This window comes from Meles meles, chromosome 2 (assembly GCF_922984935.1).
Source record: "Meles meles chromosome 2, mMelMel3.1 paternal haplotype, whole genome shotgun sequence".
Taxonomy (NCBI): domain Eukaryota; kingdom Metazoa; phylum Chordata; class Mammalia; order Carnivora; family Mustelidae; genus Meles; species Meles meles.
This window is the reverse complement of record NC_060067.1, coordinates 34,203,536-34,231,459: the sequence shown is the minus strand read 5'-3', so window position 1 is coordinate 34,231,459 and position 27,924 is coordinate 34,203,536. Positions and strand designations below refer to the sequence as shown.

Below are 27,924 nucleotides of genomic sequence, written 5' to 3'. Positions count from 1 at the left end.
CCACACAGGCAAGCAGAGATTTCCGCCTCCCAGCAAGCCAAAAATGTTTCCGTAGATACAGTTTCCCCTTCTGGCCCTTTTCTTCACGTGCACGCTCCTCCCGTCCCAAGGCTCTGCCCACCAACGGAGCCTGTGCACCGTGAGAGCTGGAGGCTGTTTTATTCCTAATTCCCTCACCTCTGACCTGGCCCAGAAACAGTTTCCAGGCTTTCCTGGAGGTGATTTCATCCTGGCCCTCAAAAGTGCCACCTCACCTTCATGGGAGACTCTGAGGGTGGCAGCCAGGACCCTTATCCCAGCAGCACAAGGCATGGGCTGAGAGCAAATGCTGAGAGGAAGCCACATTAATAATCTGGAGCCTGGACTCCTCCAGGATCCCCCACCCTGCACACACCCCGCATCCCCCCCACCCCCCCACCAACACACACTTCTTCATTTTGGAGGCTGAGTCCAACCTCTGAAGTAAGGGACATTTTCTGAATGGTGACTCAGCCCATTTTCTGTCTTGTATTATCAATTTTCAACTTGCTTAGTTCCTTTTTCTGAAATGGCATAAAGACATAACTCATAGTTCGGTTAGTTCTTTTTTGGTCAGGTTGCTGGAATTTCTTTAAAACAAAATCAAACCACTCTGGGGAAAAATAGTACTTCCTGGTATATGAGAGGGCAAACCTGAGTTTCTCTTTTTATTTCACTAACCAGCTTTTGGCCACCTTTGGGCTGGGGTCATGAGAATTTCCTGGTGGCAACAGAGATAGGACCCCAGGACAGAAGGCGGCACTTCTCAAGGCCTTGCTCCCATTCTTTTCCGAGTGACATAACCAGATCCCAAATCTTGGAGAAGGCCGCCGTTTTTTTTCCTGGGGTTCCAGAAGAAGACCTGGCTCCAGGAATGGAATACATTTCGGTCTCTTTCTGGAAAGCTACTCAAGTGAATTTTCATCCATGATGTTTTAAAAACAAACAAACAAAACCAAAAAACCGTGAGGTTAGGCTTTTCTGTGTACCTCTGCAAATTCTCAAATCTTTCTTAAACAACCTTAATAAATATCTAAAATAAATGAAAAAATCACAGCCCCCCGCCCCCTTGGAGGACCGCAGTTTATCTTTCTAGAAGACGTATTTGCCATAGTCGACACTATCCACTGGGTACCTAGGGGCAGTTCCCCGTGGTGGTCTGTCATATTTGTGCCAAGCAGACCTCAGGGAAAGGTCCTTCTATGCAGTCAGAGTACTCGAATACTCTTGGGTAAGACAGATTGCAAGTACAGTCTTCAGTTTTAGCTCTCTTAGGTCAAACGTAAATAGTCCAACACCTAGAGAGAAGGAAGAAGAGGCACCCAACAAAGTCATGCAGTTCATTTTGAATGCATCGGAATGAAGCCGGCAGCCATTGCACTGGGGATCTGTGTTCCCTTTCCAGAGAGGCTGTCTGCTCAGGACCCCACTGGCATCCAGGAACGCTGCTGCTGTCCATTGTCTCCCCACGGGGAGAACTATTTGGGACATCATCGATGATGTCTAGAAATAAGTGGTGTCTAAGTGCATGGCTTTTCCTTTTCTTTGTGTTAAGCTGGCTTCAAAAATGGACTGTCATAGTCTTCTGTTCTTAGAGTTTAACAGTGAATTTCCATTTCTTGCTTTTGGACTGTGTAACCCACTTGGCCCCAGAGCTCATTTCTTTGAGGATTTTGCTTTGGTTTTTATTTCTGTCTTCATCTTGCTGCTTCAGCTTTTGCTGTAACAAAGGTCTGTGTAAGCACCACAGAAGAGGCCCTATGGTCTTGCCCAACATTTAATAAGATCCTATGGAACATATCAGTAATATGTACAGCCTAAGGGCTTAAAAGAATTGCTTTCCCCAAGCTGCTTCTTGTAAAAGAGTAAACTCAGAAGTATCCTGACAAAAATGAGGTAAAAATGCTTGTGAGAATATTCAGATGCAAAGTATAGACTGATTTATGTATTTTATTCCTTAATCTTACGATAAAATACCTTATTTTCTTGATTCTGAGATGCTATCAACTGCACTTCCAATTTATGGGCGTTTTTACAGGAAGTAGCAATAACCGTAGCAAACATATGAATCGCTAATGCATAGTTCTTGGATGCATCCGCAATTCAGAAACTTCCGTATGAGAAGCTGGGCATCTTAGACTTGAGGCTGGATGGTTTTTTTGAAAGTGGAGAAACTGCCTTAATGGAGAAAGCACGTAGGACAGCTCGTTACACAAGCATTTACCGTAATAAAGTTTTGCCTCACGGAATGCCACCCTCCTTGCCCATAAATTCTCTCCACGTTATCCATTTTAATTCTCTGCATTTTGTTTCCTAACACATTTCCAAACGAGAAGAGCCAGAGCTCCAAATACGTTTGGCTAGCTCTTATGTAAACATGTTTTGGCACCTACGTATAAAATTATTTTGACTTGGGGCGCCTGGGTGGCTCAGGTGGTTAAGCGATTGCCTTTGGCTCAGGTCATGATCCCAGTGTCCTGGGATCCAGCCCCGCATCGTGCTCCCTGCACGATGCAGTGGGGAGCCTGCTTCTCCCTCTGCCTCTGCTGCTCTGCCTGCTTGTGTCTCTCACTCTCTCTTCAAATAAATAAGTAAAATCTTTAAAAAAAATTCATTGACTTGCTGCAGCCACCCCTGAAGGCAAAGATGGTCCCCTTTTGGCTTTGGTGGCAAAAGGAGAAGAGGCAGGGGTGCCAGCATGTGGGCTGCCGCTGGGGCTTCGCAACACGCCGCGTGGCGCTGCTGCCTTGAGCTGCGGAGGGAAAGGGGCCGTTTGGCCAGCGCGGCAGCGCCCCCGCGCGGCAGAACGCGCAGAGCACACCCCGGGCACCGGTCCATTTTTGTCTCTCCTCTTTCCACACTCAGGAGCACGAGTATGTTTGACATGCGGTGTGAGGAGGAGGCCACGGTGCAGCCACACAGCAGGGCCCGCCAGGAGCAGCTACAGCTGATAAATAACCAGCTGCGGGAAGAGGACGACAAATGGCAAGATGTGAGTGCCGGCCAAGGCCATGGGCCTCGGGGAGGCTGCCCAGCATCGTGGGCTAGAGCCCCCTCCCCCCCCAGCAGGAAGTAAGGTGGGGCGGGTAGATTTGGACTTGAAAGCCAGGCAGGGGAAGGGAGCCCCTGGGGGATTTCAAACAGGGACACATGAGGTATGGGAATTCAAGGAAGGTAAATGACAACATGGAAGGTGAAGAGTGAAGGACGCAGACAGGTACTGCCCAAGTCCCCCCTGCTAGAAGGTGGCCACAAAGAGAGGGGGTGGGGTGCAGGTGGGAAGCGCCTGGCATGGGACGTAGAATTGAAGATGCACTGTCTTTCGAGATGCTATATTGAAATGGATAATGTGTCTGCTGCCGACGGCAACGGTAGGCGCCAATGTCAGAAGCGTACCAGTCACAGACACTGTTCTGACTGCCTTGTGTGTAGGCTTTCTTCCATTTCTTTAGTGACTCAGTGAGTTAGCAGCTAGTACCGTCCTCAGTTCCACAGATGAGTCCCAAAACAGCTGAGTAACTTGTCCAAAGCCTCACAGCTAGGGAGGGAGGGAGCCAGGATGAGAACCTGGGAGGAGCCAGCGCGGAGAACAGCTGGGAGATGGGGATGACGGGAGGGAGCATGGATTCTTCCCTGTGGGCCTCCCAGAGCTCTCTGAGGTTGCCTTTGCAGATTTGACTGCACCATCAGTCAGAAAAGTTAAAGTCCATGAAATGTAGTAAGAATCGGGTCTACCATTTCTCGAGCTGGCACCTTGTAGGCACTATGTCATTTAACCCCTGCCATAGGCTGGGAAGAGGACCTGTCATTGTCATCCTCATATTAGGGATCAGGACACGGAGGTGTAGAGAGGCTGACAAATGTGCCCGAGATCCCAAAGCATGGGAACAGGTGGCACCGAGATCCTCTCCCGCAGCTTCCATCCCGCCCACCTGACTCCAGCATCCCAGAAATCATTATTTCTGCCTTTTGTTCCTTCCCTGAGGGAATTGTGTCGGTCTGCGGTTGATTCCTCCCATTCTCTTGTCAGCAAGTCCGTTCACAATGTGCAGGTCATACACTGGAGGAAACGAAGCTTCTTACGGTGCCCTGTGAAGCAATACTTTAAAATTTAGCAGCTGATGTGAGATGTGATTGCATAGTTCCTATTACCATGTTTAAATGAGGGTGCCGGCCCGCTCTGGATACTGTGGTTCTATGGGAATGCTTCCTGCCTCTGAGGCATTCCTGTTCCCACCAGACTTACCCTGGATTGAGGAGACATGGCCTCACATCGTGCCAGGCCCATAGTCAGTGCCCACTCCACTCTGCAGAGTCGAAACGGAATTGTGTGCAGGCCTGTGGAAGTCCGTTCTGTTGACCCTTCGCCCCCTACCCCCTAGGACCTGGCTCGCTGGAAGAGCCGTAGAAGAAGTGCTTCTCAGGACTTAATCAAGAAAGAGGAAGAAAGGAAGAAAATGGAGAAGTTACTGGCTGGAGAGGATGGAACAAGTGAACGAAGGAAAAGCATCAAAACTTACAGAGAAATTGTTCAAGAAAAGTGAGTCCTTTCTGTTGTTGTTGTTGTTTTCCATGTGCAATGGTATCTAGATGTGCTCTTTCTAAAAATCGTTGGTTATCACAAAGGCTCTGATGCCAATATCACACACTGCCTGGGCTCCCCCTTGGGCTCAGCCTTGGCTGCTGCCAAGGTCTTCTTTGGGATTGTTGTGACGGTTGACTCTGTGCTTGCTTCCCCTCCCTCACCCGTCCTTTAGAGAGCGGCGAGAGAGGGAGTTGCATGAAGCCTATAAGAACGCACGGTCCCAGGAAGAGGCAGAGGGGATCCTTCAACAATACATCGAGCGGTTCACCATCAGCGAGGCTGTTCTCGAACGCTTGGAGATGCCAAAAATTCTGGAAAGAAGCCATTCCACAGAGCCAAATTTAACCCCCTTCCTGAATGACCCTAGCCCCATGAAGTACCTGCGGCGACAGTCACTGCCCCCACCCAAGTTCACTGCCACCGTGGAGACCACCATTGCTCGGACCAGCGTTCTGGACACCAGCGCGCCAGCAAGCAGCGGGTCTCCAAGCAAAACTGTCACCCCCAAAGCTGTGCCTATGCTGACACCCAAGCCTTATTCCCAGCCCAAAAACTCGCAAGAGGTTCTGAAGACCTTTAAGGTAGGATACATTCCTTAAGAGGAGAACCAAAAGCGAACCCCGGGTAAATAGCGGAAAGAAGCATCTTGCCCCCAAGAAGATGCAATTCTGTTGATCAAATGGAAACGCAATGTATTCCCGTTGATGACTGTGAAGTTTATGTCTCAGGAGATTCGCTTTGCAAATAGTTAAAGGAGCCAGGTGTGTTTCCCAGTTTGATGTAATGGCGTGTCTCTCTAGAGTAGTGGTCCCCAACCCTTAATTCAGTAAGACCTTGGGGATCTCCAGCTCTGTGGAGGTACAGCGAATTCCTCCAAACAACATTGTCATTGCCTTTGGTTTAAGTAGAACTATCTGCAGCTACTTCTTCTTTTTAAAGAATTTGACATCATATCCAGAAAGATGCTCCAATTGCAAAAGAAAAGAGACCGTATAAGGAATAATTAGGAGCATGGGATGGATTTGTTTCTCAGATGAGACAGGGTTTTACAAATATTTTTAAAGCGGAAAGAAACTAGGTTGTTTGCTACCAATGACTGTGTAAAGTAATGTTCCAGAACCAAAGAACCAATGACCACCAAACGTCTTTTCACTGCCTCAATTTCCAGTGGTTTCCCTCACATCATGAGGAAACACTCGTTCTTTGACTTAAGCTCTTCTGACTACAAAGAAAAATCAGTTCTCATTGTCCCTGCACACCACATGGGTTCTTAATAGAAGACAGAGGTGGAATTCATCAGCAGGAGACAGGGACACATGACTATAAAGAAAGTTTGCTTGGCTAAACTAGTTGAGCAATGTGATGTCGTGTATCTTCCTATTGAATTTCAGAGGGAACCAAACTGTATACATAATTTCTGATTAAGTAACTCGGAATGGATCTTGAAAGTCTGTGCCTTAGGCTTTGATAGAACAAAAGAAGGGAATCCTGGATATCTCATCTGTGTTGAGTTGAGATGTGTGTCTCTCGAAGGACTGGGGATGTGTCTTTGTTGTCCCCAGCTTTGTCCTGGAAGCCTGGCATCAGTGCCCAGGGCATAGCTCTTATTGAATATATACATGCATTTTCCTGAGAAAATGAGCTACTTATCATGTGGGCTCACACATAGATAAGCATGTCCCCAGACATGCTCAGTATGCTGCCTAGTATGGCACCAGCTTTCCTTCACCCAGGGCCCATGACCTTTCCAGAACCTTCTGTGATATTTCATGAAGGAAGGTTTGATGTCATTGATTGATTGAGGTGGCCCACAATGGGGGTAAGGAATACGTTTACTTAACTTGGTATCTGAGGCCTCTGATCAGATAATCCAGATGTCCACTTCCCCTCCTTTATATAAATAGTGCGAGGTGATCATTTAAAACAGAAGAGTTATGACAGATAACTTGATGGCAAGACTTTGGCCCTAAGGAAACCCTGTCTCTCACTGTTGTGGCAAAAACAGTGTTAAAGTCCCCTGTAAGAGCGTTCATGGAGAAGAACCGAGTAGAGATCTTAGAGACGGGGTTCACTCTTGACCGCTAATGAGCCCTTGACTCATTACAGGCTTGATGGCTTATCAGCCCTAATCACAGCCCAGCACTGAGCGGGTGAACCCTGTTATGGTCAAAGGTAGTATGTGGAAAGTTGTTACTAGATAAGGCCAGGACAGAAGCTAAGAGGGATGTGTGTGTGTGTGTGTGTGTGTGTGTGTGTGTGTTTTCTTGTGAGTAGGACAGTGGGAGGGAGACAGAGAATACAGACTTAGTTTCACAGGATAGAATTAAGAGTAAAGAAAAAATCAAATGAAATAGTTTAGGGCAGTGTTCTTCTCCCTCTTTTTTTTTTTTAAGATTTTATTTATTTATTAGAGAGTGAGAGAGCACGAGCAGTGGGGAGAGGGAGAAACAGGCTCCTCGCTGAGCAGGAAGCCTAACGTGGGGCTTGATCCCAGGACCCCGGGATCGTGACCCGAGCTAAAGGTAGATGCTTAACCGACTCAGCCACCTGGGTGCCCCTAAGGCCGTGTTTTTCAAAGTGAGATTTGCTACCTATTGCCGGTTTATGAAATCAGTTTAGTGGCTTGGTATCAGTATTTTTTAAAATAAAGTAAAATACAAGGGGAAAAAAAAGTCTGGTACATCACACATAATAAAAGTAAATACTGTTTTACAAAAACTCCTATTCAGCTATATTTACTTGGGTGTGCTCAGTTGTGGTTTAAGTTTCTTCTTATGGCTCACAGACAATAAATTATGTAAGCCACTGGCTTAGGGTAAATAAGTTGTAACTAGTATCTGGCCTTCCATGATTCCTTTTGAAGGATTTTTGAAAGTCCCATAAAAATAATAGCTAATATTTATGTACATAAAATGCGCCAGATATTCTTCTAAACTGTGCGCATATGTTAATCCATAAAAATCCCCTCAATGGCACTAGCAGGGAAATGCAGTTATTATAAACTTGGTAGACGGGGACCCCGAACACAGAGGAGAAGACACTTGTTCAAGATTATGTGGTTTTCAAATTGTAGAGCCAGGATTGAACCTGAGGCTGTATGAGGGCAGAGCTTCCTCCCAAAACTTCTCTATCCATTGCCTCAGACTTAAAGACAGAAAGTTCTAGATGCTGTTCAATAAGCCAGACTAACTAACCACCCCCTCTGCTCCTCCTTTCTTGCTTTTACTACCTTCCCTAGACGTGGGGAAAAAGCAAAAATATTTTAATGTGTATGGCCTTTTGTTCTTGAGAAAATTGGGATTGAAAAATGAACTGGAGGGCGCCTGGGTGGCTCAGTGGGTTAAAGCCTCTGCCCTCGGCTCAGGTCATGATCCCAGGATCCTGGGATCGAGCCCCACATCAGGTTCTCTGCTCAGCAGGGAGCCTGTTTCCTCCTCTCTCTCTCTCTCTGCCTGCCTCTCTGCCTACTTGAAATCTCTGTCTGTCAAATAAATAAATAAAATCTTAAAAAAAAGAAAAAGAAAAAGAAAAATGAACTGGAATAGGAATTTACTGTGATCTAGCATAGCATCCGGCCAGGGGCCCTCATGTTAGCTTGCAAAAATGTACCCATTGCCCCCTTACCACAGGATAAGCTGTAGAAGATTCCTGACCTAGGTGGGTTCCACCTAATTTGTAGGCTAACCAGAAAAAAAAAACAACCCTCAAAATTGTGGCATAGCATTCAGAATTTAAATGAAGTGCTACAACCCAGGTTTGTGGTGTGTATTTTTTGCTTAAGATTCCTTGGTTTTCTACACTTTATTTTTTAAAATTGTATTTACAATCAATTAATTAACATAGAGTGCATTATGAGTATCCGAGGATAGACTCTAAATTAAGAGCACACCCCGAGTAAGGCGAACCTGAAATTTAATCCAAAATGAAGGGGCCTGAGAAGATGGACAACCTTTTAAAGAGGTCCATGGAGCGTTCATTTCTAGAACCAATGGAAGCATACAAGAGACCTTATTTTTTGCTGGACTATGATTAATAAGTGGTAAGTTTTACTGTGACTCTAAATGTGTTCTTTCATCATTATAGTCTTCCACTGGGAAGTAGCATGTGTTTTTTGTTCCTTTTGTTTCCTATAGGTAGACGGGAAAGTCAGCATGAATGGAGAAACAGTTCATGGTGACAAGATGGAGAAGGAGAAAGAATGTCCCGCAGTGGCCCCTGCCCCCTCGTTAACCAAATCCCAGATGTTTGAAGGTGTGGCCAGAGTGCATGGGTCCCCAGTGGAGCTCAAACAAGGCAACAGTAGCATTGAGATCAGCATAAAGAAGCCAAATTCTGTTGCCCAAGAACTACGAGTAAGAACACACTTTTCTTTTCCTTCCGGGGCTAATTCCACTGCGAAAGAATCTGTTTTTTAAAAATAAGTAGGTCTTGATAACCACCATTGCTCTCTTGCTCTCTCTGTGGGTATGTTATTTTGCTAAGGCTGCCATAACAAAGCCAACGGAGTGGCTTAAACACCAGAAATTAATCGTCTCATAGTCGTGCTGGCCAGATGTCCAAATTCAAGGTATTGGCAGGGTTGGTTCCTTCTGTTGGCTGTGAGGGAGACTCTGTTCCACGTCTCTCTGCTAGTTTATGGTGGTTTGGTAGCAATCTTGGCTTGTAGAAGGCTTCCCCTGATCGGTGCCTTCTTCTTCATGTGGCATTCCATCTGTGTACTTGTCTGTGTCCAAGTCTCCCCTTTTTATAAGGACACCAGCCATCCTGGATTAGGGGCCCACTCCACTCCAGTATGGCCACAGCTGACCTAACCCATTATACCTGCAATGCTACTATTTCCAAGGAAGGTCCCATTCTGAGGTACATAGAAGTTAGGACTTAGGTTAGTTAGCATATGAATTTGGGGGGCTATAGGAGACACAATTCAACCCCAGTTGGTGGGGTATAATAGAAGTTACATTATCACTTATGAATAAGAGAAACTATTTTTTTGTCTTCACATTCTTGGTATCTAGTGTTATAGAAAAATAAATAAATCTCTAAAATACCTTTTCCACCCCTTATTTGTTCCCCATCAGACCTATTAATGAACTGTGAAAATGACCGGTGCCCTAAGAACCTGGCTTTCCATCCCTGACAGATAAAAGGGTATCTGTCTTATTAGCTTAAAAACAAACAAAAAACCCCCCAAACACTGAAAGCGATAAAAGGTGTTCTTAGCTTAGCCCCTTAAATTCAGAACAATTGGAAGCAACTATTGAATCGCCAAGCTGAAAAGTGTCAGGTGATTCAACAATTACAGGAGAGAAAACTCAGTTTTCTATTCTGTTTGCTGGTTTGGCATGTAAAACAGTCAGAAAGATGACTCTTTCTTAGGTCTCTCACCAGAAGGGCTCATGCTGATTTTGCAGCTCAGACCCAAACTTTCACGGCCACAGACACAGCCTAGCTTTTAGGGTGCAAGCTGGATTCTGCACAATCTCGTTCGTCCTCACCAGACGCTGATTTCTGCAGTTTTCTTTGATAGCGTTTGGGTTAGAATTACAAAGGATGGAGGACACTGTCACAATTTTACCCCCAGAGCGTAGGAAGGTTTGACCCCCAAGGGAACTTGTCTTCTCGCTCCAAGGCTGAGTTAGAAGACCCAGCTAGCTAAACTCACCAGGGGACTGGGTCTTATTTTGCTTATCCCTGGAGACACCTACTTGTGTCTTATCTTTTTTCCTAATTGTAGCATAATTGGCATATCATATCCTATTAATTTCAGGTGTACATCATAGTGATTCGGTATCTTTACACATTGCGATTGATCCCCACAATAAGCCTAGTTACCATCCACCGCCATCCAAAGTTATTACGATATCATTGACTGTATTTCCTATCTGTACATTATATCCCCATGACTTACTTATTTTATACCTGCGAGCTTGTATCTCTTTATCTCCTGAAATTATTTTGTCTGCTCCCCAAACCCCACCCCACTCTGGTATCAAACAGTTTGTTTCCATTATCTATGAGTCTGTTTTGTTTCTTGCTTGTTTTGTTTTTTGGATTCCACATACAGTATTTGTCTCTCTCTGCCTAACCTATTTGACTTAGCATTACACCCTCTATGTCCATCTATGTTGTCTCAAATGGCAAGATCTCCTTTTTCATAGCTAAGTAATATTCTGTTGTACATATATACCACATCTTATTTATCCATTCATCTATCAATGGACACTTAGCTGTCCATTGTCCCGTATCTCGGCTATTATAAATAATACTGCAGTGAACATGGGGATGCATATCTCTTTGAATTGGTGTTTCATTTTCTTTGGATAAATATCCAGAAGTGGAATTGTTAGATCATAAGGTAGTTCTGTTTTTAATTTTTTGAGGACCCTTTATCCTGCTTTCCACAGTGGCTGCACCATTTGCATTTTCATCAACAGTGCACAAAGATTCCCTTTTCTCTACATTCTTGCCAGTTCTTATTTTCTGTCTTTTCGATAGTAGCAGGAGTGAAATGATAGCTCATTGTGATTCTGATTTGCATTTCCCTGATGATGAGTGACGTTGAACATCTTTTCATATGCCTGTTGGCCATCTGTATGTCTTCTTTGGGAGAGTATCTATTCAAGTCCTCTGACCATTTTTAAATTAGTTTTTTTTTATATTAAGTTGTATAAATTATTTGTATGTTTCAGATATTAACCCCATATCAGATGTATGACTTACAAGTATCTTCTCCCATTCAGTAGGTTGCCTTTTTCATTTGCTGATGGTTTCCTTTGTTGCACAAAAGCTTTTCAGTTTGATGTAATCCTGGTTGTTTTGTTTTGTTTTTCAATTTTAGCTTTTGTTACCCTGAGGAGACTGGCCCAAACAAATACTGATAAAACAAATGTCAGAGAACTTACTGCCTATAATTTCTTCTTAAGTATTTTACGGTTTGGGGTATGATGTTTAAGCCCCTAATCCATTTTGAATTAATTTTTGTATGTGGTGTAAGATAATGGTCCAGTTTCATTCTGGGATTTGTCTTTTGAGGAAGAATAAAATGTGTTTTCTCAGAGGAGCTGAGAGGATGTAATTCTTCCCCACGGTGCTCAAGTCCTATGAAGGAGTTGCAAAGGGGAATAAACCAAAATAATTTCCTCATGTGGTAACACATTTACTGGTCTCCAGGAGCAAAGTTTTGTGATCCAGGCAAATGCTGAGTCTCTCGACATGGAATTTAATTTCACTTTTCATTTGCATAAATGTTATCATCTCTGAAGAGTTTTTACTAATTATCATAAGGTGAAATACTGAGTTTTGCTGCTAGCATGGGAACTGTACTGGTAGAGTCCATATATGCTCTTAATTTTAAATTAGAAGTTTCTATAATTAATTAGATATTATCATGATAGAATTGCTTTTCTGGGACAGTTAGTAATTCTGTTCTTAATTGTCTTTTGCCAGACTTAGCGATAAGCATTTCTTAAGTTCCCTGATCAGTACCTTTCCATGACTCAGTTTGACTACTAGGGTCACAGGCCCTTTGCATGTACTGTTGAGCTCAGCTCTTTCTCATTATACTTTACAAAAGCAACAGTGTTGGTGTTATGCTTGGTCCATGACACTTGCCACATAATAGAGGTACACAGGACTTACTCAAGCCCAGCAGATAAATTATAAGAACAAATCCTGAGGGCTCTACCATCAGGCACACGTCTACATTCTATCTCTCACCAGTTCTGCCCTTCGGCCATTTTGTTGTTTGAGTTTGGGGGAAACCCTGCCCCTCGAAGAATAGATTTTATTCCTGATAGAAGTTAACAGAATAAGTGAAGAGACTGGATGGTATAATGCCTAAACTTCCTAAACCAACTATTTAATATCTCTCTTGTTCTAAGTTTTTAACCCTTTGGGGGAAAAAAAGCTTTACTGGTGGCATTAAGCAGAAGACTCCTGAAACAGAAGAAAAGGGGGTTGGTTTGTTTTTAGAGCAGTATAGCCTCCCTTTAAAAATATACGCATTCTTGATAATGAGTCATATTCTTATTTTTACAGTGAGCAAATTAAAAAAATAGCCCGTTCTCTTTTTAATGACAGGCATTTTCCACTTCAATAGTAGTTAAACTACCTAAAGGCCAAGAGAAGATGAATTGAAATATTTCACATTGATTATATATCCCCAAAAGTATCTTGTTTGAAGAGAAGCAAAATTAGATAATTTGAAAGAAATCATCTTACTTCAGAAATGTATACAGTATAACAAGAAAAACCCCAAACAAAAGGTGGCCCAGCAGACTTTCTTCCCTTGAATCAGCCTAATCCTAGGCAGACTCAAGATGTAGGTCCAAACTCTTGGAAAAGCCTAGGAGCCTCTTCCTGTATAGCTCTCTTACTTGAAAAAAACTGCCTAGAGTTGGGGCTGCCTGGGTGGCATAGTCAGTGAAGCGTCTGACTCTCGGTTTCAGCTCAGATCGTGATCTCAGGGTCGTGAGATCAAGCCCCGCGTCGGGCTCTGTGCTCAGTGTGGAGTCTGCTTCAGATTCTCTCTCTCTTTCTCTCTCAAAGAAACAAATCTTTAAAAAAAAGGGGGGGGGTAAAGAAAAACTGCCTCGTTTGGAGTCATTTCTAGTTCAGGAGCCATGGTGGTTCTGAAGAGGAAGTAACCTTTATTTCCCCTGACTCTATACTCCAGGCTTTTGACTCAGCTATGGCAGGGGCTAGGACTGTATTTTCTGGGTAGCTCACTACCTGTATGCATCTGTTAGACTGTAAGCCAAGAGGTTAGCTCTCCTACGCAGAATGTTGGCTCATTATTAGAACAGTCTTCATACTCACTTACAACTTATGACACCAAAAGTTTTCCGTTCCCAATGTGTTATCCCAAGAGGCATTTGAAAAGCATGTCTTCTCCCAATAAACTGACTCCTCATTTCACGTCCTTCCCCATATTCCAAGGAAAGCATGTCTTGACTGTGTTACAGCAGGTGTATTCCCGTTAAAATGGTGGAATTCAGTGGTCATGGCAAAATAGGGGACCACCTAAAACAGAGGGGCTGCCCCTCAGAGCCTTCCCCCGGCCGGGCCGGAGACCAGCTTGGACTCGATGTGCTGTTTTCTCATTCATGTGCCCCAATCTGTGGGGTTGTCAAAGGAATAGTGTTTTCTTTAAATGGCGTCTTTCTTCCCAAAACTGCATTACAGTCTTTACAGAGGAGTAACCTCCCCCACCACCAAAATGTCACAGCTGTCCTGGGCGAGCTGGAACTGCTTAAAGGGCATGGCAGCCGTAGGCAGGGGCGTCCATTCAGACCGTGAGGCAGGGCGGCAGGGGAGGGTGACCACAAGACTCTCGTCGTGGGGGACAGGCTGAGCTTGGACTGCCAGCCTCTGGGGCCAGCACGGGCACTTTTGTGCGATATTATGTCCTCTCTCTGGTTTCTTTCTCCCTCACCTTTCTCATTTAAAACTCTCGGGACCATTGCTTTCTCGCTTAAGAAATGGAGCCTCAATTAAGTTAGGCTTGTTATTATTATTATTTTTAAACATTTTATTTATTTATTTGACAGAGATCACAAGTAGGTAGAGAGGCAGGCAGAGAGAGAGGGAAGCAGGCTCCCTGCTGAGCAGAGAGCCCGATGCGGGACTCGATCGCAGGACCCTGGGATCATGACCTGAGCCGAAGGCAGAGGCTTTAACCCACTGAGCCACCCAGGCGCCCCTATTATTATTATTTTTTAATAGTCTGGCTGTATCTATTGATACCAGCAACTTCCAGATCATCCTCAGCTGAATCACCTGTCAGGTAATGACACAGTGACAGCGGTTGCCTTGCCAGAAGTTGGTTGCCTGGTAACCGATAAGCCTGAATTAAGGACTACTCTTTGCCCCATTTTTGAAGCAGGGAAAAAAAAAAAATCTCATAAACTTGCTGGGAGGGCAGTTTTCATAAAGCAGCCAGAAAAGTATATAAAGTAAAGTTTAATTAAGTGCTAGGTAATAGGGTCAGAAGACCAGCGAGTTGGAAGATTTGCAGAGAACAGGTAAGATCCTTATAGGTTGGGGTTAGTGGGAAAGGTTTTGTATGGGACGTGGTTTTGGAACTTGACCTTGGGTGTGGGATTTGCATTGGAATGGGCAGGTTATCCCACACGTTGGGAACGGCAGAAGCAAAGGCTTGGACAGTGGTGAGGAAGCCACAAGAAGATTTCAGGAGTGGGTCACAGGGCTAAGGTGTGATGGGGTTGACGAGGATGTTACATATTCCAAGCAGAGGGGTCCGGTCTCCCACGGGCTGACCTGGTTACCCCTGAGATATTTCCCCACAGAAACCCTTTTGTTTTATTTTGTGTTTTAAAATATTGGCTTCTTAATATTTCTTAAGAAATATTTCTTAAGAAAATATTTCTTAAGAAAATCATGTCCTAGCACAAATGCAGACTCCTGGAATCCAGGATTGGAAAATAAGTTGGAAGGTCTTCTTAGCTGATGAAGACTTTATCCTTCTCAGTAACCTACAGAGAGATGTTTCTGTCGCTCTCAAAGCTAGTCCAGAGTTTTCTCAATTCGCTGTGAACTGAATTTGTATTTGACTCTCTTCCTTCCTCTGTGGTACCAAAAATGGCCCTTTCCTAAAATACCTAGAGTACTCCATGTAGTAGGTCAAAGATCTAAGCCCACCTGAGCCTCAGTTTATATTAAAGATAATAGTCGTATATGCCTCTGAAGGTTAGTGTGAGAATCCCTGTCTAGAGTAAGCACTTAGCATGACGTCAGACTCACAGACAGGGGTGCCCTTAAGTTATTTTTAAGAGGGTTGTACAACCAATGGGAGAAAGTGACGGTACTGTTTCCAGAAGCCCCAAAAGTGGTAGGTATAAAGTTTCTTAGGTTTAAAGCAAGATCGTCAAAAATCGCCATCTTGCACAGGTGTGAATTTCAAACAGATGGGGTGAATTTCTTGTCAGTGTCCAGCTCGGCTTGTCAGTCATTCCAGTTGTAATTCACCAAGAAACACAAGGCTGTGAATAGCTTTTTCCAGAAGGCTGACTGCCTTACAGATGCTCCGTGTGGTACTTCCTCTGCTCTTTCTGTTCTTCCTGTTCCCTCTTTTCCAAGTCTGGCTTCCCTCTGCCACCTAGACCCTGCTGATCACTTCCCCTCCCCAGCTCATCCTGATGTTGTCGTGGGTGGTGCGGGGGAGCTCCTGCTGGCCAGCCCCTTCCTCCCAGATCTATAGCAATCCTCCCTCCCTGACCGAGGGCCAAACTTTGCTGGCAGGTTTCTAAACAATTTCGTCTGTTTTCTCAAGCTAAGTAATAAGGTAGGTCTATTTTTTTTTCAACCTTGATAATATCAGTCCTAGGCCTTCCTCTTGAAAATTCAGTGCTTTACTAATCTTGTCCGATCCAGGAAAACAGACAATCCGATCTTTCTTGAAACGTTTCATTTTGCAGTAAGAGCCGGGGGAAGGCATTTGAGTAGGTGCTGTTTTCCTTACGACTGAGACCCACTGCAAAATTCCTTTCAGATGTCAAATGTCAACAGGCATTTCTCGAGAAACTGTTTTTCTCCATCTAGAAGTAATGGGAGGAGTGTTAAATTAAAAGTCATTGAAGGTATTGAAGATACTCCATCAGAGACAATTAAAAAAAAATAAAATCTATCCCATTTACCTGGGCCAGAGCCTCACATTGTGGGTTCAAAAAGTTTAGGCAGAAAGAAAAAGTCTAAGGAGTGGAGAGTCTGATCCCCCATGCAGATCCTCTTTAACCCAGTGAAAGTAGATACTCAGAGGTATAAAAGTGAAAGGGGAAACACATGCATGGCATATGTGACCCTTGGGTCACTGGTGCCAAGACATAAATAGACTGATTTTCCAGGCTTCTGTCCAGAGAAGTTATTCGAGACCAAAGCCAGGAAATCACTCAGTCACAGAATGGAAGCGGAGGAAAGGACGTTGGGTATCACCCACAGAGGTTAAATGATCAGCCCAACTTCTGGTCGTTCCTCCGTCCTGGGGACAGGACCACCCAAGCTCTGGGGCTCTGGACCTTTCCTGCTCTCCTGCTTTGTCTTTCCAGTTGCTTCTCCACTGTTGCTCTGGGGCCAACCCGCAAGTGAGATCCTTGTTGGAATGAACAGCCAGACGCTAGGTAGATTTTGTGGCGAGACCACATTCCTCTCGGGCCAAGAAACTGCCACCCTCCCACTCCCACCGCCCCCCTCCCCAGCCCCCGGCCTCAGGGCTAAGTCTGGCAGCAGAACGAGTTTGGATCATGTTCTCCGTCAAGGAGAAGCCGGCTCCTGCTTGGGCCGCTGTAACCTGTCTGTGCTCTCATTCTGCTCAGGCCCAGGGGTCTGTTCTTACTTCCTTGCTGTTTTCGTTCTTGAGACAGCGTTACCCGTCAGAGAAGGAAAGGCATCTCCCTGTGTAGCTGAAACCAAAGCAAAGTATGGGTCGGACAGTGCCTTTTCCAGCAAGTCGGGTTTGTTTCAGGCAAATTTCGGAGTCCATCAGGTTAAAACTGCCAATTTTGAGCTCATTTCCTTTGAAGTAGTGATGTGAGTACAAAAATAACGAACCTTCAAGATGCGAGAGCCAGACACGAGCTAATTAAACTGTCTTTGGGGATTTCCCTTGATTACATACACAGCTGACTCTTGAACAACACGGTTTGAACCGCATGCGTCCACTTGTATGTGGATTTTTTTCAATATATACAGTGCTGTATGTATTTTCCTTATGATTTTCTTAGTAACATTTTCTTTTCTCTAGTTCTCTTGCTTTATTTTAAGAATTTGTGTGGAATACATGTAATGCACAAAATATGTGTTAATCGACTGTTCATGTTACCGGTAAGGTTTCTGGTCATCCGTAGACTATTAGTAGTAAAGTTTTGAGGAGTCAAAAGTTACACTTGAATTTTTGACTGTGCAGAGGGGTCAGTGCCCCTAACTCTGCCTTTGTTCAAGAGTCAGCTATAGTCTATACATACGGCAGAAGACAGAAGATTATAAAGAAAATATAAATTACAGGGGCACCTGGGTGGCTCAGCTGTTAAGCGTCTGCCTTCAGCTCAGGTCATGATCCCAGGGTCCTGGGATCAAGCCCCGCATTGGACTCCCTGCTTACCAGGGAGCCTGCTTCTCCCTCTCCTACTCTCCCTGTTTATGTTCCCTCTCTGGCTGTTTCTCTCTGTCAAACAATAAATAAAATCTTTTTAAAAAAAGGAAATATAAACTACATACTGCTCCAGCCACTCAGAAATTGATGCTATGATTTTTTTTTTTTTTTTAATGTGTATCCTTCTCCTCTTTTTACTCAGGGCATATAAAATGTTTTTTAAATGGGCTCATGTTATTCAAATTGGGTCATAGCTTGCTTTTTCTCTTAATTTACCCTGAATATTTTGCTAGCTAATAGCCTGATTTGGATGGCTAGTATGTATTCAAAGTAAGCTTGAGAGTATGAGTTCCATAAATAATGCATAGACCATTTGCTTACCTAGCATAGATTACATATCTGCCCTATGCCTGTGCCGCATGCGCCTCGGACCCCCAGACCCTGGGCTGGGTGGAAAGCCCCAAGATGGGGGTGGTGGCTGGGGGCAGTCTGGTCTCAAGCTGCCCTTGGAAGTGGAGATGTAGCTAGATTGCCTCCTGTTCTGAAAGTCCCGAGAGTTCTCTTTTGCAGAACAAATGGATGACGAGTAGAATGGATGACAAAGGGAGTGGAAAAGACAGTTTGAATCATTTCAGCAAAAACCTGGGGACTTCCAGAGTCTTATACTGCATCTTAGCAGTCAAAACCTTTACATACCAGGGGACGATGTAGAGGGAGGCGTGAGTCCAGAACCAGATGATGGTGGGCTGGGTAAGGACTCCCACCATCCCTGCCTACTAGCAGGGACCCTGCATAAACCGCATAGCCTCCTGGGCTTCAGTCTCCTCACCTGTACAGAGAGATTCATCTGGATTACATACCGTGGAAGCTCGCTTCGAGCATCAAGTGAGATTATCTATGTCAGGTGTCCCAACAGTGCCGACTCATGGTAATTGCGCTAAACACCAAGGTGGCTACGGTCACTACCCTTCAAAGCATCATTTTAAGGGAATATAAATAAGATCACTGGGGAGCTCAGTGTTTGAGTGGTAAGCCATATAGAAATGCACTCAGAAATCAGAGAATTCTTAGAAATGGAAATGCTCCATTAGTCATGCATAAGTAAAATCTTACTAGAATGTGATGAGCTCGTAAGATAAACCTTAGCGAGTAGTGCCAGAGGATTTTGTCTCCTTTGCATTATAAATTACGTCTAAAGGACTTCATGAATTATTCCCTTTATTCCAAGTGGCACACTTTCCCCATTTGAATGTATCTAAATCAGTATGTATCTTATAGTCGACAGTGTATCATATTTAACAGATAGTGTTTTCTTTCTTTGTAGTACCTAAAATAATACAACTTAGAATTGATGGCATCTGATATCTAATAAACTATACCCATTTTCTTGTTCAGTTTTGAAGTGGGGAGGCTTTGGCCTGGTTTCTGTAGTTTTAAAATTTTGTTTCTAGTAATTGGAAATCCTAGGGTTCTCGAAAGCATTGTTCGTCAATATTTAAATCTGCAAATTTGTTTTCCAACCTCAGATAGTTTTCTATAATCTAATCAGGTTGGGGAACAACCTAAAAGATCAGTATTTCTGATGGGATTTTATATATGGACATCACAAAACAAAAATACTACCACATATTAATATTTCTGTGTGTGTGGTGGGGGATTATGTTAAATTATAAAATCTAACATATTTTTTTGTAATGCTAGGCTGGTTGGTCTTCCAATGCTGCTATTATGTCAGTCATTCATGTGACAAGGCAAACACACACACAACAGGTACATATAACATATATAATAAAAGAGACTTTGGTCTTTTTAACTATTTCCACTCATAAAAGTCTCTTTAAAGGGATTCAACTCAGGCTTGTTAATATATTTAAAGTTATAAAATCTGTCAAGTAATATAAAAATGTTGCTTGTTTCCTGCCTAGGGTTTTAAAAGTATCTTTTAATTTAATATTGTGTTCTTCCAGAGTTGATACATGGTATAGAAAATGCCCATCTAATTATGAGGAGTTTGAAATCACCCCATCCTCCAAAAGAAAGAACACAATTTTGCCACTAGATGCTATTGTAAAATCTTTTAGAAGCTTAGAAGGCTTGTTGCCCAAAGTTTCTTTGTACTTTTTTTTTAAGTTTGGAAAATTTTCAAACAACTTTTATTTTTTTTTAACAGTGATTTTTCCCTCCAGTTTTGTCATTGTAGTAAAATATACATAACATAAAATTTACTACTTTAAGCATTTTCATGTGTACACTTGAGTGGTATTAGGCACATTCGTAATGTGTAACCATCACCCCCATCCATCTCCAGAACTCTCTTCATCTTGCAAAACCAAAACTCTACCCATTAAACAATAGGTCCCCAAGATCCCCTCCCCCCAAACCCTAGCAACAACCATTCTCCTTTTTTTTCCTTTCCCCTTTCCCCCCATACTCCACCCTGTGGTAACTGCCACTCTATTCTCTATTACTACAAGTTTGGATTTTTTAATTTTATTTTTTTAGATCCACATATAACTGAGATCATGCAATATTTGTTTTTCTGTGTCCAGCCTATTTCACTTAGTCTAATGTTCTCCAGATTCATCCATGTTGCAAATGGCAGGATTTCCTTCTTTCTTATGACTCAGTAATATTCCATGGTGTCTGTGTCTCTGTGTGTGTGTTTAAATAGGTAAGAGATAGGTATTTACTTGTATATAGATAAAATTATACATACACCAATGATATATTTGTATATAATATTAATATTTATATATCATCATATTTACTTATAAATACATGTAATGTAATATTGATATATCACATTTTCGTTATCCATTCATCCATCAACCTTTAGGTTGTTTCCGTATCTTGGGTATTGTGAATAATGCTTTAATGAACATGGGGGTACAGATAGCTCTTTGCGATACTGATTTCATTTTCTCCGGATATATACCCAGAAGTGAAATTGCTAGATCATATGATAGTTCTATTTATAATTTTTTTAAATTTTTAATTCTTTGAGGATCCTCCACACTGTTTTCCACAATGGCTATACCAACTTACATTCCCACCATCAATATACAAGAATTTACTTTTCTCCACATCCTTGACAACACTTGTTACCTTTGACTTTTTAGTAATAGCCATCCCTAACAGATGTGAGGTGATACCTCATTGTGGTTTTGATTTCCCTGATAATTAGTGATGTTGAGCATCTTTTCAAATACCTGTTTAATTATTTTTAATTGGCTTATTTGCCTTTTTCTTTTTTTTTTTTTTTTTGGCTGTGGGAGTATGAGTGTCTTACATATTTTAGATATTCATTCCTCATTGGATGTATGATTTGTAAATACTTTTCTCACTCTATAGATTACCCTTTCATTCTGTTAACTGTTTCCTCTGCTGTGAAAAAACTTTTTAGTTTGTTTGCTTTCGCTTTTGTTGCCTGTGCTTTTAGTGTTATATACAAAAAATCATTGCCAAGACCAAGGCCAAAGAGCTTTTCCTCTGCTTTCTTCTAGGAGTTTTACAGTTTTAAGTCTTAATCCCACTTAGACATTAATTTTTGTATACGATGTAAGGTAAGAATTAAATTTCATTCTTTCATATGTAGAGACCCAGTTTTCCCAACACCATTTATGAAAGAAATCCTTTTCCCATTTTGTGTCCTTGGTGCCCTTGTCAAAAACTAGTTGACCGTGAAAGTGTGGGTTGATTTCTGGGCTCCATTCTATTCCATTGATCTGTGTGCCTGTTTTTATGACAGTACCATACTGTTTTGAATAATGCTGTCGGAATTTTGATAGGGATTAATTACATTGAATCTGTAGATTGCTTTGGGTAGTATGGACATTTTCACAATATTAATTCTTCCAATCTATGAACACAAGCTATCTTTCTATTTCCTTGCGTCGTCTTCAATTCCTTCATCAATGTTTTCGTTTTTAGTGTACAGATATCTCACCTTGGTTAAATTTATTTCTACAATGCTATTGTAAATGGGATCATTTTCTTCTTTTTTGTATAGTTTATATTGATTTCATATCCTGAAACTTTGCTGAATTCATTAATTAGTTTTAACAGTTTTTTGGTGGACTCTTTAGCAGAGTATGTCCTCTGCAAACAAAAATTTTGCTTCACCCTTTCCTAATTCATTAATTAGTTTTAACAGTTTTTTGGTGGACTCTTTAGCAGAGTATGTCCTCTGCAAACAAAAATTTTGCTTCACCCTTTCCTATTTGGATGCCTTTTATTTCTTTTTCTTGCCTAATTGCTCTGGCTAGGACTTCCGGTACTATGTTGAATAAAGGTGGAGAGAGTGGGCACCCTGTCTTGTTCCTGATTGTAGAGAAAAGGCTTTGAGCTTTCTGCCAGTAAGTACGATGTTAGTTATGAGCATGTCAGATATGGCCTTTACTATGTTTAGGTGCATTCTTCTATCCCTAATTTTTTAAGAGCTTTTATCATGAAAAGAGGTCGAATTTTTTCAGATGCTTTTTCTGCATCTATTGAGATGAGCACATGATTTTTATCCTTCATTTTATTAATATGGTGTATCACATTTTTTATTTGCATATGTTGAACCATTCTTGCATTGTTTATGCACCACAACCAGTGCTCCATGCAATACATGCCCTCCTTAATACCCACCACCAGGTTCACCCATCCCCCAATACCCCTTTCCCTCCAAAACCCTCAGTTTGTTTCTCAGAGTCCAGTCTCTCATGTTTCATCTCCCCCTCCAATTTCCCCCAATTCACTTTTCCTTTCCTTCTCCTAATGTCCTCTGTGTTATTCCTTATGCTCCACAAACATATAATTTCTTTGTTTTTACAGAATTCGATAACAGTTTCCACCAATGCGTTAACTAGAAAGAGTTTTCATTTTGGTTAATTGAAACACAAATTTTGATTTATGAGTAAAATACATGAACTTTTAAGACACCAATAAATTCATAGCTTTTTGAGAACCTGGGGATATTTTATAATGTATTTAATAATGCCTTTGCTGAAACCAATTTTAATATTTATCTTAAAACCATTTAAGATGTATTGAGTATTTCATACATATTCTAAAAATTCAACTTTAGCCCTTTATAATTAAGACACTGTTACTAAAAAAAACATAGTAGTCATTAATTTGTTCTCTTTGGTTGTTGAAGTATATTCTAGCCTGTATTTTATCACACTTCCCATTACTTTTATCAAGCAACTATTATAATATTAGTGGGAGAATCTTGGAATTATTCTGGAATCAATTGGCTCCCAACTAAAGATAATGTAAAATTACATTGATTTTGTTTTCTGAATCAGAAAGCAATGCATTACCGGGGGACATTTGGAATACAGAAAAAATATTTATAAAGAAGTAGTCCTCCAAAATTTAAGCACATTAAAAATAATAACTATTAACATGTTAATACCAACATGTTAGTATATTTCCTATATTTTATAGGCATTTTTATATATGTATTAGGTATATTTGTGTATAAACATAGCATATACAAAGTCTTACATATGTAGACATCAACCTGGATATACAGTTTACATTTTTTTACTTAACATTAGATAGTAAGTATTTTCACATATCACTTATTGTTTAATACCATGATGCAGTTTATGACTGCATAATATTTCCTTCTCTGGATATACCACAATTCATCCAGCCATTCTCCAATTGTTGGACATTCAGGTTGTTCCAAAATTTTTTAATGTTATAAATTTAATGAAGTGTAAAACAGATAAATGGAAGTACTTCTGAAAGAAAGGAACACAGGCATAAAAGTGATGAACTGAGGTATTATTGAAAGAGATAACTATCATGGTGATGTGCCAAGTGGATTTAATAGCAAGATCCAAACCAGAGAGACCCCTAGTGGAAGAACATGGAAGTCAAGGATCAACTCAGGCTCTGACTTATAGAAACAGAAAGGAAGAGATGGATACGAAAACTACTGGGATGACTGGGTGGCTCAGTCATTAAGTGTCTGCCTGGGCTCAGGTCATGATCCCAGTGTCCTGAGATCAAGCCCCACATCGGGCTCCCTGCTGGGTGGGAAGCCTGCTTCTCCCTCTCCCACTCTGCCTGCTTGTGTTCCTCTCACTGTGTCTCTCTTTGTCAAATAAATAAAATAAAAACTATTATGTTAGGACCAGGATTTGGCAAATGATGGGCACTCATGAGATATGAGTCAGGAAACTCTTCAGAGTTTAATTTGTGCACTGGGGAGAATTAACATCATAAATAGAAATTGTGAGATTTGGAGGAGGGGCTTATTTGAAGGTGACTTTTAGCATGTTTACCATGACACCAGTGTGCCAGACTGAAGCTTTGATGGACGCTTGGGCTGGAGATGAAAGTACAATTCATAAATGGGTAGAGAATGTAATGATGAATGCGTGAGAATAATTGATACATTTGAGGGTCATTCAGCACAGGTGATGGAAAATAGTTGAAGTTTAGTAGAGAGAGAGAGAGAGAATGAAAAATCAGGTAATAGAGTTCTTGAGAGCCCAAAGAAAACATCAAGAATGAAATCCACCATGCCAGGAGTCAGAGGCATCGGTGCTGAAGACAAGCTACTGAAAGGTTAATTGTATCCTTATTATTTTTTTTTTTTTTAAACTAGTGATATGACCCTTTGCCAACTACAAAGGCATTTGGGAGCAAATAGGTGGTGACTATGATTTTTGAAAATTCAGTGGTGATGGGAAGGGAGAAGTGGGATGTGTGTCTGAGGCAGTCAGAGGAGGTTGGGAGGCAGTGGGTTCATGTGACCTCACGCGGCCCCTCTTCTACACAGACTAGCTCCTTCCAGCCAATCCAGCCTTTCACCGGAAGGTTACCTAGGAAATGGAAAAAGTATGAATTCATATAGACACCTTACCTCATTGGCCTAAAAATTACTATTCAAAAAGAAAGAAACAAATCTTTTACCTTTTAGAACTTTCAAAGAGATAATTTATTCAAAGGGGAAAAAAAGTCTTTGTCTTTTCAGGCAGCCACTGAGGAAACTGAACAGAACAGTCAAGAGGATGTGAATGATGGAGAAAAACCACAGAAAGGGAATACGGAACTTGCCCCATCAGGTTCGTTCACTGACAAACTGGTTTTAAGGTAGATCATTGTAACTTGTTAAGATAAAACAGTCAAGAATTTCTCCCACTGAGCCATAGATAGGAAATCAAGGCTCTGTAACTGGTGTGATTGTGCTGCCACCTAGAGGCTTCCTGGGGAAATACATGACCGTGTCATTTATCTTCCGGTAGAAACAGGCTACTGTGGTATTTTTTGCTTTTTTTGAAAGTATTTCTCCATCATCAAAAAGGTTATATTTACCCCAAATAAATGATGCTGAAAACTGAGGGTACTATTTTAACAGAACATCATCAGATCATAAAGATATAAATCAAAAATATATTATAAAAAAGACGCTAAAATGAAAAAGCTGGTGAATAGTTGAAAAGAATTAAGTAATGTCCCCCATATGGACAGAGAGTATGAATAGAGACCCACTGTTCCCCAAAGTAATGTTTCTCAGTGCTTTTAACACATTTCTTCTCTTGGCAAACCTAAAACGCTCTTACCTTCTTCTAAATACCAAATTATTTTAAAATAATTTTTTTAATTTTAAATTTTTATTTTAAAAAATTTTAAATTTTTAAAATAAATTAAATTTTAAAATTAAATTTAAAATTAAATTTTAAAATAAATTAAATGGCATTACTAAAAATTTTAGCATATGCTTTTTCAAACTAGAGTGCTCCTTCACATTTGATACATGCCCTCACTCTAGCCTCTCCCTAATTCTTCCTTATATATCAGAGAACACTTGATTTTCTTTTTTTTTTAAAGACTTTATTTATATTTTGACAGAGAGATCACAAGTAGGCGGGGGGGGGAGGGGGAACAGGCTCTGAGCAGAGAGGCTGATGCAGAACGCGATCCCAGGACCCTGAGATCATGACTTGAGCCAAAGGCAGAGGCTTAACCCACTGAGCCACCCAGGCACCCCAGAACACTTGATTTTCATTGCATTATCCATGCCCCGCGATCCTTATCACATTCCAATTATGAAAATGCACCATTTAAAAGGAGTGTTGAAATATGAAAGACAGACTCAGGCTGCCACTCAGCCCTTTGGATAGAAACTGTCTTTCAATGTTCTCCTACTCAACCCACCTACTGTAATATTTTGTGTCAACATTTTGTTGACTCTGCGACTCTTATTAAGAACTTAAATTTCCCCTAGTGGGGCCGCTTGATGTGTTTTGTGTTGTGTGATTTCTTTTTTTCATGTCTTGAAAGAGCCTAGAAAATTCTGGCATCTCAGGCTCTTTACCACCTCTCATCGCACTGCAGTCCACCTTCTCACGGCTGAAGGCAGGATACGTGCTCAGTGGACTTTGTGGCATGGCAGAAAAAATGGTCCCTTGCATGGTTCTGTTTTTCTTCTTTATGTTTCTGAACATAACTCCATTTTCAGAGCCACAGCATTTTACAACAACCGTGACCCGATCCAGCCCGACCGTGCCCTTTGTGGAGTTTTCCTCCAGCGCCCAGCTGAAGAGCGATGTGCCAGAAGAAAAAGACCAGAAGAAAGTGGAAGATGAGATGAGTGGAAAGGTGGAGTTGGTGCTGTCACAAAAGGTAAAGTATACAGTGGTCTAAAGCAGTTAAATCCAAAGTCAGCGAGCGTGGCTTCACAAGGTAGCTGGTTTATGACGTGAGCGAATGTTAAGTGGCGCTTGTTCATAATGGAGATTTAATTTCTCTCTGAATCCATGCCTGTCTTCAATCTGTATTTTTTTTCTGAATACAAATATACTACATGTCCCTTATAAAACAATGCAAATGCATATAGAGAGATGTATGCATCAGGTCCCAGGGGGTGCTCCCGCAGACCCTCATGGACTGGGTAGCTTGTAAACACCGGGAGTCTATTTCTCACAGCTCTGGGGGCTGGAAGTCCAAGGTCAAGGTGTCTGTTGAGAATCCACTTCCTGGTTCACAGATCTCTGTCTTGTGGTGGCCTTACTTGGTGGGTGGGGTGAGGGAGGTCTCTTGAGTCTCTTTTATGAGGGCATGAATCGCCTACAAAAGGCACCATGTCCTCATACCACCATCTCGAGGGTTAGGGTTTCAGCATGCGAATTTTGGGAGGCCACAGACGGTCTGTAGCTATACATTTTTGTAACTTATAGTAATGTGCATACAAATATAATAACTCTATCAAGTAATATATGTAAACATATAAAAAATAATATATGAATTTAAAAAAATAGAAATAGAGCAACAGAGAGAAAAAGTCACTGAAACCTACCTCTATGAGTAACCATTGATGTATACTGATATGTTTGTATCCATTCAATATCTTTTTTATTTTAAATAATTTTTTAATTATGCAGGATTATATATATTTAAAGAAAAATGGAATATAAGTTCTAAAGTTTTGCAGTTAGGTGTTAGTTTCCTGTGCATGAAGTTGCTTATTTGCAGCTTACGAAACATTCTCTTTCCAATATTTACCTGTTTTATAACAATGGTGCTTCTGATGCCTCCGGACCTGCATAACAAGGAAACTACAAAATTATTATTCTGATATAATGAGTTTTAATGTCTTGTTTTTATTAAATTTCTTCCTTGCTTGGAGTCTCATCTCATTCGTATTAATTTGGGTTTTTTTTTTTCAGGCACAGTCTAAAAGTCTTCATCTTTTATGCCAGTCGCTCCCAACCTTGGTTGCTTTTTAGAATTTAGAAACACCAAGCGTACTGCATAGCAAATAAATCAGAATCACTGGGGGGGCAGGGCCCAGGCATCTGTATTTTTCAAAGCCCCCCCCCCCACCCAGGTGATTCCGGTAGGCCACGAAAGTGGAGAACCATGGACTGGCACACTGGCTTACTCTATGTGGTTCTATTCCAACTTTAAAAATTCACCCTAAGTTGGGCTGTCACTTTAGAGTGAAAAACTGACCCTGTCTATCTAGTTCCAGTTCATCTATCATTTACTTGGTCAGTATTGACTGTGCACTTACTAGGAGCCCGGCACCATACCAGATGCTTGATGTTCAACAGTGAATGCCCAGCCCCTGACCTTAAGGAGCTGACCGTGCTCTTGTCCTTGTAGAGCCTCGAGAATGCCTGTTGCTATAATGCCCTTGGGGGATTTCAGACTCTAGTTATTCCCCACTTTTATACATATAGGATGAAAGAACGGTCTAGATGTCTGA

At 41.7% G+C, this 27,924-nt stretch overlaps 1 protein-coding gene across 8 annotated transcripts in view; it reads left to right on the top strand.

The window, feature by feature from the left end:
• Positions 1-27,924, top strand: part of LIMCH1 (LIM and calponin homology domains 1) — a 339,903-nt gene that overhangs the window by 278,997 nt on the left and 32,982 nt on the right. For all 8 annotated transcript variants that reach the window (XM_045996128.1, XM_045996150.1, XM_045996134.1 and 5 more), the window contains 6 exons: positions 2,884-3,010; positions 4,401-4,558; positions 4,776-5,184; positions 8,737-8,955; positions 24,688-24,778; positions 26,176-26,339. In XM_045996128.1, coding sequence (XP_045852084.1) covers positions 2,884-3,010; positions 4,401-4,558; positions 4,776-5,184; positions 8,737-8,955; positions 24,688-24,778; positions 26,176-26,339 — 1,168 coding nt within the window. The remainder of the gene's footprint in view (positions 1-2,883; positions 3,011-4,400; positions 4,559-4,775; positions 5,185-8,736; positions 8,956-24,687; positions 24,779-26,175; positions 26,340-27,924) is intronic.